Genomic DNA, 16,079 nt, shown 5'->3' with positions numbered 1-16,079 from the left:
AGAAAAACAAAAGGCTAGAAATACAGACCTAAAGAATGAAAATAAAACAAAAAAACATTTAAAAAACATAACAAAAAAGAAATGTCAAGTAAAAATACAACATTTAGTGGTTTTAAGTTGGTCAGCTTTTTGGGGCGCCCTCCTGCCCATCCTGCCTTTTCCTCATTGTGTTTATTTTCAGACTTGTGCATCAGACATTTGAAGCCTTTCATTAGGCTCAGAGGAGCATTTAGTGCAGATGAGGATTCTCTCGTGGCGAATCATAAAGACCTTTCTATAATTCATTGGTTGGTATTCCTCAGAAAGACTTTTTAGAGTTAAGTCCCACAAACAGGATTGAACCATTGACTGTATAAGACAACTGAATTGAGTGAGTGTAACGTCACCCATACAAAAGGGCTCACTTCCTGCTCCAATCACATGAAGTCAATTCAGTCGCCATTGTTCTGCGATACAGATGTCGAACCACATGTCATCTGTAAGCAGTGGTTGACCCAAATCGGTCTGGCTCAAAATTTCTATGGTAACCACTCTTGCCAATCAGGAATGAGCTTGTTGGAAGCCACACCCCTTCCACAGAAAGCAGGCTACACAAAATCTGAAATGTTTCAAGTTTTGGCGTGAGACCACTTAGTTTAATTGAAGCACCAGTTTACAACTTCAATAACTGGGATTTTGGTTTGTTGGAGCCAGCAGGTACCTGACCACGCCCCTAACCACCCGGGGGGCGTGGTCACTCAGTTGAGTTCTCCTATACAGTCACTGATAGAAACTCCGAACTACAAAAAAACTTTATTGTACATTTGATATTAGCCGGGTTTCACTTTTGTAGCCAATTCATGAGAAAATATGAACTTTCATGTGTAAATATTGTCTTCTAAAAACAGACCCTCATTTAGTATCTTCTAGCATAAAATATTCTGTAAAAAAAAAGAACTTGAACAGATCTCTGATTTGAAAGGTAGTTGGATTGTCACTGTGATTCTCCTGGGGGTTTATGCTGCTGCCCTTCCCTTTTGGTGCCATTATATGTAAAGATTCTGGTGCTAATATTGAAAACTAATGCAAAAACAAACAAGCACTAAAAAAGCCTCACTTTTTTGGAGAGTGTGATTACTATACTGTCAAGCCATGACAATAAAACTCTACTTCCCTCTTCTTCTTTTCTGTCCGGTCCAACAAATAACGGTTAAAATATATTAAATATAAATTAAGGATTAGCCTAAATTACAAAAGGGGTTTATACAAATATACACCTTGTGTGTTAGAAGACATATAACCCCCTGTTGTAACAGTAAAATCTGTCCAACACAAGAGGCCTTCAGCTCTTATCTGTTTGCTCCGCTGTTGGAATAAAAGAAAGAAAAGAACAAAACTGGAATTTCTTTGTTCATCTCCAGTTTTTTTGACTGTTCCAACAAGGTTCAATTGGCCAATGAACAAAAATAAAAAACATTCTGGATTGTACTGATTTTCCTCACGTCGTGTGAGGAGCCTGCTGGCTGTGAGTGAGGATGCACAGCAGTCGGTGAACAACGTCGGCTCAGATAAGCGACTCACAAACGCACACAGGATGTTTGTGCATCACATGAATCAGCATGTTTGAGCATCAGAGTGAATAAAAAACACAGCTTCCAGTTGGCTGAATGTTTGGAGACACTGGAAACTTATTAGCCTAAATAAAAGTCATTACACTCCTTCCTCTATGTGATTCCGTCACATCTGCTTCTGCGAGCTGAGTGTATGTTTCTATGCGCAGGGAGATGGGATGTGAAATTTCTGCTGCAATGCTGCACTCCGAAATGCAGTTTGTAGTCATCTGAGAGGCTAATGAGAGCAAAGAGAGTTCAGCCCTGAAGCCACCCAATTAAATAGTCTGTTTTCTTTAAAGCAGATAGAAAAACAAACACTTTTTCTTACTGTTTCTCTTTCTGCTCCACTTCCTCGTTGGTTTGCCTCAACATAAATCTCACATGTTGTTTTTTATTTACTTTGCCATATCATGCAAACACCTCTAGCAGATCTTCGATGGAGCACATCAGTTAGATCGATTGAATTTACATTTATAGTTTTAGTAAAGGTTTTTAGTAAATTGAAGTATTTTTGTTCCATTGGGCGAAATAAATCTATCACGAAATAATCAGTAACTTTTTGGAGAAATGTTGCCAATTAGAACCACATAAGATTATTAATTTAAAAGTCTCACAAAAAGGGAAATTGAATTGAGATTAAAATGTTATAACTAAGATTATAAATAAGATTGCTCGTGATATATATTTATATATTTAGATTTGTGTTGTTGTGCACTATTAAAACAGTCCTAATATGTGATTTTACAGGAATATTTGTTGAATCCATAAAACCTCGTTTTGTTGTTACACAACTACCAGTGCAGTGCGACAAAGTCACCAGCAGATGGCAGTGTTGCGCTGCAGCATGAACGCCTGAAAGCGCGTCGTTGGCGGATTTTGCCGAGTGGAAGCGGAAAATAGGAGCGTAGACAAGAAATACTGAGTGAGGCGAGGCAGAAGAAGGCTGCAGATCCAGCAGGAGTCCGGAGAAGGAAGCCGCCGATGTCAGGAGGAGGATGCCAGCATGCGGTGGTGAGTACACCGATGAAGCTTTATCCGTCACGCGGCGCTCGAATGTGACATCCGTCTGTCATCATGCGGCGGAGGCTGCGGCCGGACGCAGATGTTGGATGAGCGGATGATGATGATGATGTCCAACAGCAGGAAAGAAAGTCTCTGCAGGAGCGGGAAGGCGCTTTATGTTTTCAACATGATATTAAACAAAACACAAATGGATAAAGTTATTGATCAATATTCAATATTTTCATGTTTCTGATAATAATATTTTTCAGCTATTTTTTTCTTTTCAAAAGCAGATCCTTTAGTGATCATATTTTACATTATATTATGAAATTATTAAATTATAATGATGTAAGTTTAAAAAAATGTTTCCCTCATTCTGAGACTTTTGGGGCGGCCATATGACTTACAAATATTACAAATTTCACACACGTTTCAACCTATTAAGTAAAAAATGACTCAATTTCTGAAAAAGTCTTTTATAAGTAAAATGACGAAAACATTTATACATTTATAAATTGAATCAATGAATGACCTTAAAGTGATAATTTACCCTTTTTTTAATAGAAAACTCAACATATTAGAACAATAAACAGTGAAAAAATCTGAAAACACATGATTACTGTTGCTGATACTGTTGCTGTCCTTTCAGTGTAAAAGTTTCCATGTGACTTTTTTATGCAGAATTCAACCTATCAAGGAAATATTTGTCACAGACTCAAGAAGTGTTTTCTTAAACTCAAATGTATTAGTAGAAAAAAATACAAGAAAAATTTATCATTAAACAACATACAATAGATAAATTAATAACATTTTAATGCGCGACATTTAGGAACAATAAATGGTGAAAAATTATGAAACCCTTGATTATGGTTGCTGAAAAAATCTCTACATCCTATATATATTTGGAGTTCTTTGTGTAAAAGCATCCATGTGAATTTACAAATGTACATATTTTATGCAGATTTCAACCTATAAAGCAGATATGAGTCACAGTCTTAAGAAGTCTTTTTTTCTTTAAATGTATTAGCAGATTAATGAAAAAAATCAAAAGTATTAAAATAAAGAATAATTAATATAAAATGGATAAATGATCATTATACAAATAAAATACTCAACATATTAGCACAAAAACAGCATTAAAAAAAACTCTGTGGTATCAAAACATTATTTTTATTTTCTTTAAATATCAACATAAAGGCAGAAGTCAGTTGAAAGTGAGAAAGATTACAGATTAACAGTCTGGATTATTCTGCAGTGCAACATGGAGTCGTCTAACTTTCTTTAGTTTGACAGATTAAAGATCTATTTACATTTTTTGTCATTTCTGTCATATAAGAAATCCAACCCTGTGAGATATTTCTTTAGAGAATAAAATAATAAGCGAAGCCATAAATGCCATGAGGTGATTCATTCCTCCTGGAACCTCCCCCTCCTTACAGAGGATTTAATGCGAGGCGTTCTGTGAGTCAGCCCCTGTTCCTGCCGCTTGCTCTTTGTGTCACATTCCACGTTGCAGAACCCATAACTTCCACATGACAGACGACATGCAGAACAAATTCGCAGAACACCTCAGCCTGAAAATGTCGCTGAGTTTCCCAAACTGCAGTCACAAACACTTCTTTGACCCAGCAAATATTTAATTTCCTTAATGGTGCAGACTTTTAATGCTTGACAAACTATAAAAAATATGGCAGGTGTGACATTTTTTGACAATCGAATTTAATGGATTCAATATGTTATGTCTGTGTTATGTATGTATTTATTAAAATATTTCAATTTATGACTAGGAGACAGGTATACAGAATACAGCATCACTTTCTTTTATTTGATTGGCAATTTATTATTAATATCTGAAATTAATTTGATCAATCTATGTATTTTTATTTTAATTGTCTTTTCTTTATCTTTTTTTATAATTGCTTGAAATAAACCAATCAACTAAGCTTATTGTTCTGGAATTACCAATTTATTTGAACAACTTTCTGACTCTCAAATTTTAACTTTTTTAACCTTCATTTTTTTTTTCACCCCCTAAATAAATTCAACTTTTGAATTCTCACACATCCACTCAAAATTAGGACTTTTATTCCATTGTTTTCATTTTTTATTTAAATATTTGACTTCATCATTAAAATTATAGCTTAATTCTTAAATTCTATCTTTATTATCAAACTTCTACCCTTTGTTTTTAAAGTTAAACCTTTCAGAACTCAGTCTTTGAACCTGAAAGTCTTATTTTTTTCCCATCTTCATGGGCCTGAATTCATTTACGGTAATCTATTTCTATTGATTCTCATAATTTCAAGCTTTTAAAGCTCAAACTTTAGGTCAAAATTTTAAAATAATTCCCAAACTTCTTATTTTCGTTGGACCTCTGCCATTCATCCTATATTTTTTTATTTCCCTTAAACCTGACAAATTGAAAAATGTAAAGTCAGTAGACTATAGGTAAGTCTGGTGCCGCCAAAAAATGAAGAAATGTGGCATGGAAGAAATCATATTTAACCTGTTTCCTGCGAAAAGAGCTTGTTTTTAATCGATTGTTCCTAATTCATAATGGATCCACGCTTTTGTTTTGACAGCTTACTGAGATGAGAAAAGAAGATCTTAAACTGATTGGAAACCCCTGCTGCTGCCTTCACTGACTGTGGGAGGCATTTCAAACGTCTCACCTGGGAGAGGTGATGCAGGATTGAGTCACATGCTACTTCAAGAGTGATCAGCAACCAAAGCTGCGGGAGCCCCTATTGCTGTCTGGACTCTAGTTCCTCTTGGGCGTTGAGCAGAGCAAACCTCTGCAAGAACTCTGCTCATTACGCGACATAATTGATGTTTATGCTCTGAGGACCCAGAGGACCTCTGAGCGGCTGTAGGGAAGCTCAGAAGGGATGGGGAATAAAACCTCCAGCTCGCTTAAGGATCCTGACGGCAGGACTGCCGACATAGAGGAAGAGGTGTTCATTAACAGCATTGCAGGTAAAACTTCAGTTTTACCCCTTTAGTTTTTTACTAACATCTCTTTTTTAAAGGTGATGTATAACCTAATTTTACTGATCCTACAGCATGCTGATGAACTCTTTCCAGAAAGATTTAAATCTCTCTTTTGCGGGAAAAAGCAGATTAGGAGAACCAGGAAGCTGCAGCCATTGCTGTCAGATGCTGTGATGCGCGGCGCGGCTGGATTTGATAAGAGGGCGTTATGTAAGAGGTATAGTTGCTGCTAATTGTTGCAGTGATGGCAGCAGGCTGCCAGGCAGCCCTTTGTGTGCACTGTGCTGGATCACGGGGAAAACACCCACACAGAGAACACTCATCCGATCTGGGCTTTTCAGGAAGCTCCATGCTTGTTTATCCAGGTTAATCCCCAGAGACTCACACCTCTGTGATCCTGAGTCTGGAGTTTTTCTAAATAAATCGTTTTCTTTTAAATATTATTAATAAATAAGTTATAGCAGGAGCTTTAGGCTTAACCCCTTTATGCTTTTCAATTACATAAAACAGTTCTTTAACAGTTTTTTCCATCCAAGTTGTAGATTTAATGTTCTGATGAGTTAAAATTTGCTAAACTCACATTTTAAACCAACAAAATAAAAAAAAAGTCTATTGTTTGAAGGTAAGTTTAGATTACCTTCATCATAATCAAATCAAGTATTAAAATATTTCCTTTTTGGATTTAACAAAACAGAAATGATCAGACCAGTTATGATTTGCTATAATAGCTTATGCTTGTGATAATGAATTCTCAGAGTCTATAAAGCCATGTCGATCAGATCAATTATATGCAAGACCACTGACTGTATAAGAGAACTGGACTGAGCAAGTGTGACTTCACCTATTGAAAAGGATTTACTTCTGGCTCCAACCAAACAAAGTCAATTCAGTTGCCATTTTGGGGCCAGATGACGTCAGTTAGCGGTGATTGGTCCAAGTCGAGTCAATGTTTCTATAGCAACCGCTTTCACCAATCAGGAGTGAGCTTGATCGAAAGCAGGCTCAGGAGAAACATTTCGAACGTTCAATGTGAGAGCACATGCTAACATGCTACTATTCACAAACCTGATTGGTCAATTTATAACTTAAATAACTGGCACTACAAAAAATATAATGAAAATTATATATTATTATTATTCTGACTAATAGAATTACTGAGTAAAGCCGTCTTTTTCCTAAATAAAAGTCCATGGGATTTCGGCTTCTTGGAGCTAGCTGATACTTCCTGTTTGGAACACGAGGGGGGAGGAGTCACTCGGTCCAGTTTTCATGTACAGTATTTTAATTAAAAAGAAAATGTTGACGGTTACAATTGAAGAGTAATTCTGGCCTTTCTTTTTGTCTCCAGGAAGGGCCCCCACAGACGCTCTGCAGGGCCCCAGCCCTAAGCTGTTAGCCTCCTTGCAGTCCCTTGGAGAAAACAGTGACTACACTGTGCTGCCACACTCCCTGCACCAGGTGTGCATCTGTGCGTGAACGTTTCAGAGTAACCACGTTGTGTTAAATCCAGAGGGATAACATCATGTCTTTATTTATCCTGACGGATTGTGCATGAACGTGTGTGGATGTTTTTGAGCTCACAAAACCAGACAAGTGCTGCTCTGCAGTCCAATTTATCCTTGGTAAAGAAACACAAGAAGAAAAATCTCCACAAACTATCAAAGATTTCATACATGCTAACTATTATGCTACAGCAGTTCTGATGCGTGGAGAAGAAAGAAGCAGCAATGAAGTCATTTTTAGATCACAATTTCAACCAACACTTCAAATATGACTCACTTGTCTGAGATATCAAAGAGATTGCAGTTTACTTTACATGGCTGTCAATCATCTTAATACATAGAGGAAGCTGCTTTGAATCAACAAAAAGAGGGAAGATGAAGCCTAAACCTAAGACTGATTTGAGAGAAAAAACATTGGGTTTTTATCTTCGTGGACGCAACCATTTTCTGCTTCGCGTCAGACGGTTCAGGCTTCCACGGCGTGGGTTAATTTCTGATAAATGTTCTAATATTTGGTTATATTTGCTAACAGATCCTACTTTTTGTGGAGAAATGAAGACAATTAAGGCCACTATATTTTGGTGTGCATATAATAAAGAAATGTGTTTTGGCCACGGAAAGGCTATGATCAATGAAAGTCATGAGAGCAGACAGAGTAATCCATAAGCAACACAAATGTCCTTGTTAGGTTGCTAGGTTAAGATAAAAAAGATAAATGGCTTGTGGGATCGAAAGAAAGGCCATTTGACACATCATTAATAAAATATGAGAAAAAGGCTGAGTTTTTCTACCTGTTTGATCTCAAAATGGTAGCTTATAGTCTTCCTAGCTGCTGTTTTAAATTGATCCAGCAAAGCTTTACATATATTGTTGCTAAATGAGAAGTCCCAATGCAATACAGAAGTGACAAAGGGCATAAGAACTGGGTTGTTATGGCAACGGATTACAAGTCATAGGTGGATAATAGGCTTCAATTACTGAACAAAGTGAGTTTACATCCTTTACCCCCCAGTGCATTGCTCAAATCTCTTTATTTAGACAAAAAAAACTGTTGATAAAAAAGTATTTTAAATGGGAAATACATTAATGATTATAAAGTACACTAACGAATAAAGGGCTCATCTGGATTTAATAAAAGAGCTGGAACTAAAACATTAAGCGGATTTATTCAGCAAAACAAGCAATAAATCATTTTCTGTCTGTAAATATATGGCAACTCTGTGAAACCTGTTGAGCTATTATTATTATTTTTTTATAGCTTGATTGAAATTGAGATTAAATGAGGTGCAAACCCAAAAGATTTTTGGAATTTTCCAGCAATCCATTGAGGTTAACTTGTCTAAAAGTAATAAAGAACCAAAAAAAAGTTGAAAGAAGAGAGAAACATGTTAATCTACAGCAGAAGTAGATTCATGTGACCCATTTCTCACAGGTTGTCTGCAGAGATCTGCTTCTTAATTTGATGCCAGCATGTGATTCTTTAAAGGTTTCCAAATGTGCTCACAAGGCTAAACCTACACAAAAATATTAGTTAAATCCATAATTTTTCTTTTCTTTTTTTTTTTTTTTTTAGATTGCAGAAGCCTACTCACTGAAAGGGGACTGTATCCTTGAGGTGCAAAGTGACCTTACATTGTTTGTTTTTTTGGTTTCCCATTTGATTAAAAAAGGAGTTTAGATATCATTAATGTTGCAGCATGAGCTGCTTCTGTTATTTCAAGTGAGAATGAATTAAAAAAAAAATCAGGAAAGTAGACCAGATTTGTGTTTTTTTTAACGTTCAGAGTGAAAAATAGAAAAGCATGTTTTAATGTTCGTCTGTGTGCTTGTGTTCCTCCCTGGCCCTGGGTGTTCCCTTATTCTTTGGCTGGAAGCCCTCAGTGCTGCTTGCATTTGAACTTTACTTCAAGCTTATTTTGCTGCAAAAAACAACATTGATGATGGAAGAAGTGAAAAAGAGACAGAGAATTCATAATGTATAGGCAGAGAAGATTCATGAAGCATGAAAAGAGACATGCCTTACGCAACCTGAGGCCCTGTAGACTCATGAGAGAGAGGATGGAAAGGGTGTGCAAAGACTGAAAAGAATTTCCTGCTAAATAAAAAAATCAAAAGCAAAGGTTTTTATGAAAATATTCATTTAGCATTACAACTGTTTCTATTTAATATCTTTTTCTAATTTCTTTTTTTTATATTCTTCTTGGTTTCTTGATATATTTAGACCTTTTGTCAAATTAAATTTATTGTGAGAAAAATTCACAATATAAATAGTGTGCGCCATTGAATGCTCTAGCCACCCATGCTGCCCACCTTTGACCCAGCCTCACTGGCTGAGAGGCTGCTACACGCGCATTATTCTCCCCCTCTTCTCTAGCCACATGGTAAGAGCTACGTGTGACAAACTGATGGAAACATTTTTTCTTTTCCAAATGGCGGCTCCTCAGTTCGTTTTTATCTCCATAGCAACCATTGTAGTTTGGGGTCGCCTGGGGTAGACATAGAGGTCTACGTAATTTTAAGAAGAATCGGCGAAAGTAATATTTTGGGTTTCCTTGACAACTGAGGTAATATAGTCATGTAAAATGCCTAAAATAGTCATCTTGGATGTTATATTGTGTCGCTCAGCTTGAGCCAGGGATTGATGTAATATTTCGCAATATTCCAGCGTTTAAAATCTTCGACTTGTAATTCCTACATTTCTTTTCCAAGTGGCTTGTCAGTGATGCTCGAGGAGTTATGATAAAAATTCTTTTAAATTTGTTGAAGGTACTTTATTCAAGATGGTTGCCCTTTTCCTAGAAATTTAAGTCTGCATTTCTTTTTATGTATGTTTATTTTATCATATTTATGTACATATGTGGGAAAGTCTCCACAATCTCAGGAGATTTCTCATTTTAAATGCATCTCCCACCAGCAAAAACTATAGCTGTTCTGTGTTTTGGTTCTATAACTGGGAATGCGTAAAGATCCGTCAGCCATCCAGTTCCTTCAGTTGGAGAAGCTCTACCATGAACGTCTACTGAGCAACCTCGCCGCCCTGCAGGAGAGCTGGGGTACTGCATACCTCTGAACTCCTAAACAAACTCTTATTTTGGGTTTTACAAAAAAGTTATATATTTAAATGGCAAATGGTTGTATCTCTAAGAGAGTCGATGGGGGGAAAAGGAGGCCGAGATCTGCTTCGGAACAGATGGCGTCAGTCAATCAAACATGGAGGTACTGAGGGACATCTGCAGGACACACCACAGGTGAACCTGAGCAGCTGAGTTCTTCTGAAGCCATTTTTTTCACACCAGTATGCCTTTGATGTTTCAATCTGTATTTTTGTCCTCATTATGTCACAGACAATGAGACAGCTGAATTTCCCCTGTAGTCTTCTGTTGGTTTTTAGTGAGTTTGGCAGCAAGCTTTTAACTGGACCTGTTTTATTTTCCTGTCTTTGTTTTCTGTTTGCCGTCTCTCAGACCATCAGTTAAAGTAGACCAGGTAAGACATATTCTGCTCTGTCTTCAGCTTTAAAACCTTTTATTTGTTTTTGCTCAAGTCATTTTTTTGATTCCTTTTTTTTCATTGACAGAATAAGATAAATGCAACAATAAATGACAATCACAGCAAGAGTAAGGAGCTACAACCCTACCAGGATGAAGGTAACAGTCTGTAGCAGCCACGACACAACATCTGTACTTGATGTCCTGAAGGTATTCAAGCATGAAATCACCGTAAGGTCCAGTTTTTAAGGATGTTTTCTGTGTAGCAGCTTCCAAAATTAAAATTAAAACAGGTAAACTCAAAGTTTTTTGGAACTTAAAGGTTTACTGAGGTCACACATAGAATACAAAAACTGAAGCAAATTGAAGAAACAGATGGATGATGGACATGTTTTTTTTTTCTAAAGTATTTTTGATGTAACTAAATTTAAAGGTTAAGGTTTTGGATTGTCAAATTAGTTGATCAAGATATATTTTATTGGTATTTCTGGAATCTTACCAAGTGCCAATCCTTTGACTTCCGGTTTGAGGCTCTATTGAAAACAAAACTCAGTGGAGTAAAGTTTAACAGTTAATTAAGAATGGTTTGAAAAATCAGGTTAGTGTGTTTTTATTCTAGGGGTCTACTCTGTGACTTCCTGTTTGAAGCAAATTTAAAAAGGAAAGCAACTGCAGCAACTTCTTCCATCTGCAATTAAACGTATTTCCATCACATCTGTACTTGTATTTTTACTTGTTAAATTTTTTGTATATAACATTAAATTAGAAATAAATGGGGGCTTGACTTTTTTGACTTTCAGAGGATTGTAGCCTCATACCACATTCAGCCAAAATGCCAACAATCAAATCAGTAAAAGCTTCCATTGAAAACACCTATTGTCTTCAAACCATTTTGGCTGCAAATATCCCTTAATTTGTTATCTACTTAAAAGCCATAACACGTGATTTTTAATTTTTTTTATCTGGTAATAAATTCAGGTATCAAGGAATTAACAGCAGATTTTTTTTTGTGACCTTTCAATTATTTTTATTTACAACTTTTTTCTCTACTGCATGGATGATCAAATCGTCATTTAATGAGCTCCAATGTTCTTCCCCTAACTCCAAAACACAGTCTTGTCTTCTCTCACGTGTTGTGGTGTAACATGATCCGGTAGCTAAATGTTAACTAACGCAACAGTCTCAGACTAACTTTGAGTGAAATTCCACTCTCATGGGGTGATTTCTGACCAATTTGACATACCGGTACTCAGAATTGTTTTTACTACAGTGATACAAATGTTTAATAATCTGTTTGGTCTTCAGAATCCCTCCAGCTTCTAATGCAAATGTTTTAGTAAAATGATAATAGCTGAACTGGAAGGTCTTGTCTTAATGGAAATGTGTTCATTCTGACACTTGTTCCGCTTTGAAACTATAAAATGAATGACCACACTGACACACATTTTTTCAGACCATGTGACGGCTCACTGCGATGAGGAACAGGAGCACAGCCTGAGCTCAGAGCCAGAGCCTTGCTCGGAGCAGACGGCCCGATGGGAGGAGGACAGAGGAGCGGGAGCTTACGAGGAAGGGCGCGAAGTAGAGGAGGAACAGGTGGAGGAGCAGTGCGAGGAGACCCCAGAGGAGGAGGAGGTGAAAGTGGAATGGCCAGCAGGTGTGCCTCAGGCCTCAGAGAAAGAGCTGGTCAAACTGTCCCATAAAGAAGGGGTAAGAAAGGGGTAATCACGTGATTCAGGGCAGTTCTTCTCCTCTGTCTCTCCCACTCCTTTCTCCCACAGTCCACTCTACACTGTGCTGTTATGACTTCCTTCTGGAAAATCGATTTGTTTAAGTCCTCCACCCCTCAGACTCCTATGAACTCTGAGATCATCAACCTCCACCCATGTTCCCACCCTGCCAAACCTGCTAGATTTTGGAGGCAGGGGCTAACACTCGGTTTAGACTCTGAGCCAACAGGGCGACGCCTTTTAAGGAAAGGAACTGAGAGCCAGAAAAGAACATGTGGCTGACTTTAACAGCTAAAGAACTGGACTGTTGTGTAAACTACAGCTCTCTTTCCTCCATCTGCTCACTTAAGGTTTTGTTGACACTCAAATGCTGAAGTGGTTTGTTGATGACAAGAAGGGATAGTTCACAACATTTCCTTCAGATACATAAAAATATATAAAGTGACGTAGGTTTTGGAGATTCTGAGAATAAACCAAGAATAGGAATAAATATAAAAAGTCAACTATGCTATACTTTAATATGACTGCAGGAAAGAGCAAAGGCCCATAAACAGACCAGATGAGGATTTGATAAAAAGTCGCCCCTGAATGGAGCAACCAAATGACCCCCAAATAAAATAACTTTTTAAAATGTTATTTAACTGTTTGCACACGTTTGCATTTGCATATTGATGCATTAGTTCCACTAACAGCCTTTCAATGAATGTAGTCCCTTAGTAAAGGAAAAGCGCACACATCTGCTTCTTGTTTTTGTGAAAATCAGCATTTGTGAATACTCATTTAGTGATTTCCCAATGTGGGATGCTTTTTTTAGCACAGGATTATTAGTTTAGAACACCTGAAAAAGGAAGGAAGTCCCTGTATTTTGATTGGCTCACTGTTTGGAGGTGGGACCCACAGTCCCCCCCAACACAAAAACACACAACTGAGGGGACATTTAGACTTCTTTAAATAGTTTTTTTTATCACAACTCCTGCTCTGCTGCTTATAACTTTAAACATTTTTGTTTGAATCCGTTTTGAGGCTGTCTGACTAGACCCCTAACCCTGATAAAGTTATAGACAAGAACTAAGTTATTATTTTTCTTGACTCTTTGTCCCCCTCAGACCTCCCCTGATGGTCTGGTCTCCATTCTGAAGAGGAGGCGCGCATCACTGGATGGTCTGCCTCCTCCAAGTGACACCAGCTCGAAGCAGAACTCCAAACGCAAAGTTCGCTTCAGTGAGCCTGAAGATGGCATGGACCAAGGTAGTATTTCACAATAAACAAACAAAAAAAAAGTACTTAATTAAAACCTAATAAACAAAGAAGCAGAACTGTCCATAAATACGGCCCTCACAGCTGTGTCTTCCTGTTAGATGATGTGGGTGGAAACTCCCTCCTTGTTCTGCTGCTGCTTTGTCTGCTCACGGTGGTGATCAGCATTGGGGGGACTGCCCTCTACTGCACCCTGCTGGGCACTTACTCCAACATCTGCACAGACTTCACCCACAACGTTGACTTCTACGTCTCAAATGTGCAGCAGTTCTTTGAAGGGGTCAGGCGCTGGCTGCCCCTCTGGACCGGATAAGACTTTCCTCTGCGGACAGAAGAGACCCGACTTTTGGTTTCACCAGCGCTGACTTGATGCAGCCGTCTGGATGTTAGTCAAGCTAAAGTGCTTGGCTAACACTGCAGCATATCAGAGAAGGACTGGTGTGCAAATCTCTGAAGGGAGACTAAAATAAAATGTGTACTACTGTTTTTGTGACCATTCCAGACATCACACAAAGAGGGCTAATGACTCTCATCCACAGCGCTGTGAAAAAAGTATTTGCTCCCTTTCTGATCTTTTCATTTTTCGATTATTTCTCACACGTATGTGTTTTACGTCAAACGTATTTCTATTCTTTAAAAACATCTATGACCTGGTGTCAAAAAGATATTGCCCCACAAAAGTAAAAGCAGGTTGTGCCACATTCAGTCAAGGAGTGAAGTTGATCTGTAATCAGAGTGCTCCTAAGCATTAGGTTGTGAATCAATGTCCAGTCCAGTTTTATGTATGGCACAGAATTCTTTCAATGAAGTGGGATGTTTTTCTAGGACATAGTCTCTGCAGAGCGGCAGCAGTTCACTAGAAATTGTTTATATATGTCCTCTATTAGAAAAATGCCACAAGAAAATGTTAAAAACACCAAAAAGGCCATTTTTATCAGAGTGGGTCTTTAGTTCAAATCCTGACGCACCAAAGTAAATCCAGACAAATGTCTCATCATCACCATGTTTGAAGTGAAAAAATAAAAGTTAGTTTGACTCTTGAGGACATCTTCCCCAATTTTTTCCTCAAAAGTCAGATGAATTTTGGTTCTTGTTTAATATTGTCACTGGAAATGGACTTGTAACCTTTTCTGATACATGTCACCAATTTTCTTTGTCAGTTGTGTGACGGTTTGGCCAGCGATGAAACCCGGGAGCAGGAAGGACACGACTTATGTCCTCGCATTAGCGTAGGTTTTAATAACCAGAATAAACAAAACCAAAATCAGGGAAAGCTCAAAGACACTCAGACACTGAACATGTGAAAGTCACTCCTTTTAACCCTTGTGCTATCCTAGGCACTTTAACATTGGGAGTTGGGTCATCTAGACCCAGTGTTCTGAACCTTTTTTCTTCAATGATTTGTGATCTTCACTGGTGTCCATGGATTGTATGAAATTCGCTTCACCTTTATCCACCTTTGTCATGGTAGGGAGAACACGTCAATGTAAGGGTGGGGTCGTAGGAAAACACAAGGGATATAGGAGCTTAATGAGAAATAGATTGCAGCTGTGACTCTGACAGGAGACCTCAGAAGAGGGGAGTTCATCCAGGAGAAGTCACAGCCTGCCAGACTAATCAAAACATAAAACCACAACATGGGCAAAATAAGCATTTCAAAAATTTTTTTTACCATACATGTAAAGTTACTTTTTAGTTACTGTTTTTCAGTCTAACAATAAGTCTAAGAGTGACAAAGTTAATTTGAATCTAACTTCCAAAACCTGCCTGGCAAGTTTATTCCTACCAGAAATAAAATGAAATCCTCCTTTAAAAGAGAATTTTAGGTTTTTTAGGGTTCAATCGACTTATATTTTTGATTATTGGATGCACATAGAATGCAACAAAAAATGTAAGTTTTATTTTTACAGTTGCTAAAATTTTCTTACTCCCAAATTGTAAAAATCCATCTTGTATTGTGTTTTTGTTCAGGGTATAAATAACCAAATCTTTATTTTTTATTTTTCTTGGAGCTCTACATGTCCTTTGCTGAAGCACACACACAAATAGTTTTATCCTTTAACTTCAGTCATAACCCAATGTTTACCTCGGCTGAATAAAACGCACATTTTTTCAATCTTCTTTAAAGGAGCAGCTAAAAAAAATGAAACTGTGCCTTATGAACATGATGGCACAGCACATGTTAATCTGCATCAACTTTATTCATTTTCATCCTTTTGTTGTCTATGAAACAGTGACAGGTCTTTAATTTCCTCCGTGTTGTACCCTTTTATGCATACTTTGTTTCTTTTCTTTTCTTTTGTAATGAGACTTTAGGATGCCATAAAATGTTTTTCTTTGTGTGTAAATAGTAAAACATTTTTAACCACTAGGCTGCAATTCACCAAAACTGAAAATATATTAATTAAATGTTGTATTGTTCACCAAACTTCTGTCTTTCCTTTCTGAGTTTCAAATGTTTGAACATTTATAAATGTGAACTCTGGTTATTGTTTTCTGACATTGTTTCCTGCAGTT

At 37.4% G+C, this 16,079-nt stretch overlaps 1 protein-coding gene across 1 annotated transcript; it reads left to right on the top strand.

Moving 5' to 3' along the window:
* The first annotated feature begins 2,462 nt into the window (after window positions 1-2,462).
* Window positions 2,463-15,990, top strand: cnstb (consortin, connexin sorting protein b). The gene is made up of 11 exons (XM_011491759.4): window positions 2,463-2,603; window positions 5,177-5,570; window positions 6,934-7,043; window positions 8,661-8,691; window positions 10,054-10,140; window positions 10,233-10,335; window positions 10,552-10,573; window positions 10,665-10,734; window positions 12,029-12,285; window positions 13,412-13,553; window positions 13,664-15,990. The coding sequence occupies exons 2-11, from the start codon at window positions 5,483-5,485 to the stop codon at window positions 13,873-13,875; spliced, it is 1,122 nt and encodes a 373-aa protein (XP_011490061.1). The 5' UTR covers window positions 2,463-2,603; window positions 5,177-5,482; the 3' UTR covers window positions 13,876-15,990.
* Window positions 15,991-16,079: the final 89 nt, after the last annotated feature.

The sequence above is a fragment of the Oryzias latipes genome, chromosome 24 (genome assembly GCF_053564925.1).
Source record: "Oryzias latipes strain Hd-rR chromosome 24, Olatipes_Hd-rR_3.1".
Taxonomy (NCBI): Eukaryota; Metazoa; Chordata; class Actinopteri; order Beloniformes; family Adrianichthyidae; genus Oryzias; species Oryzias latipes.
The sequence above is the reverse complement of the archived record's forward strand: the minus strand, read 5'-3'. Positions and strand labels throughout refer to the sequence as shown.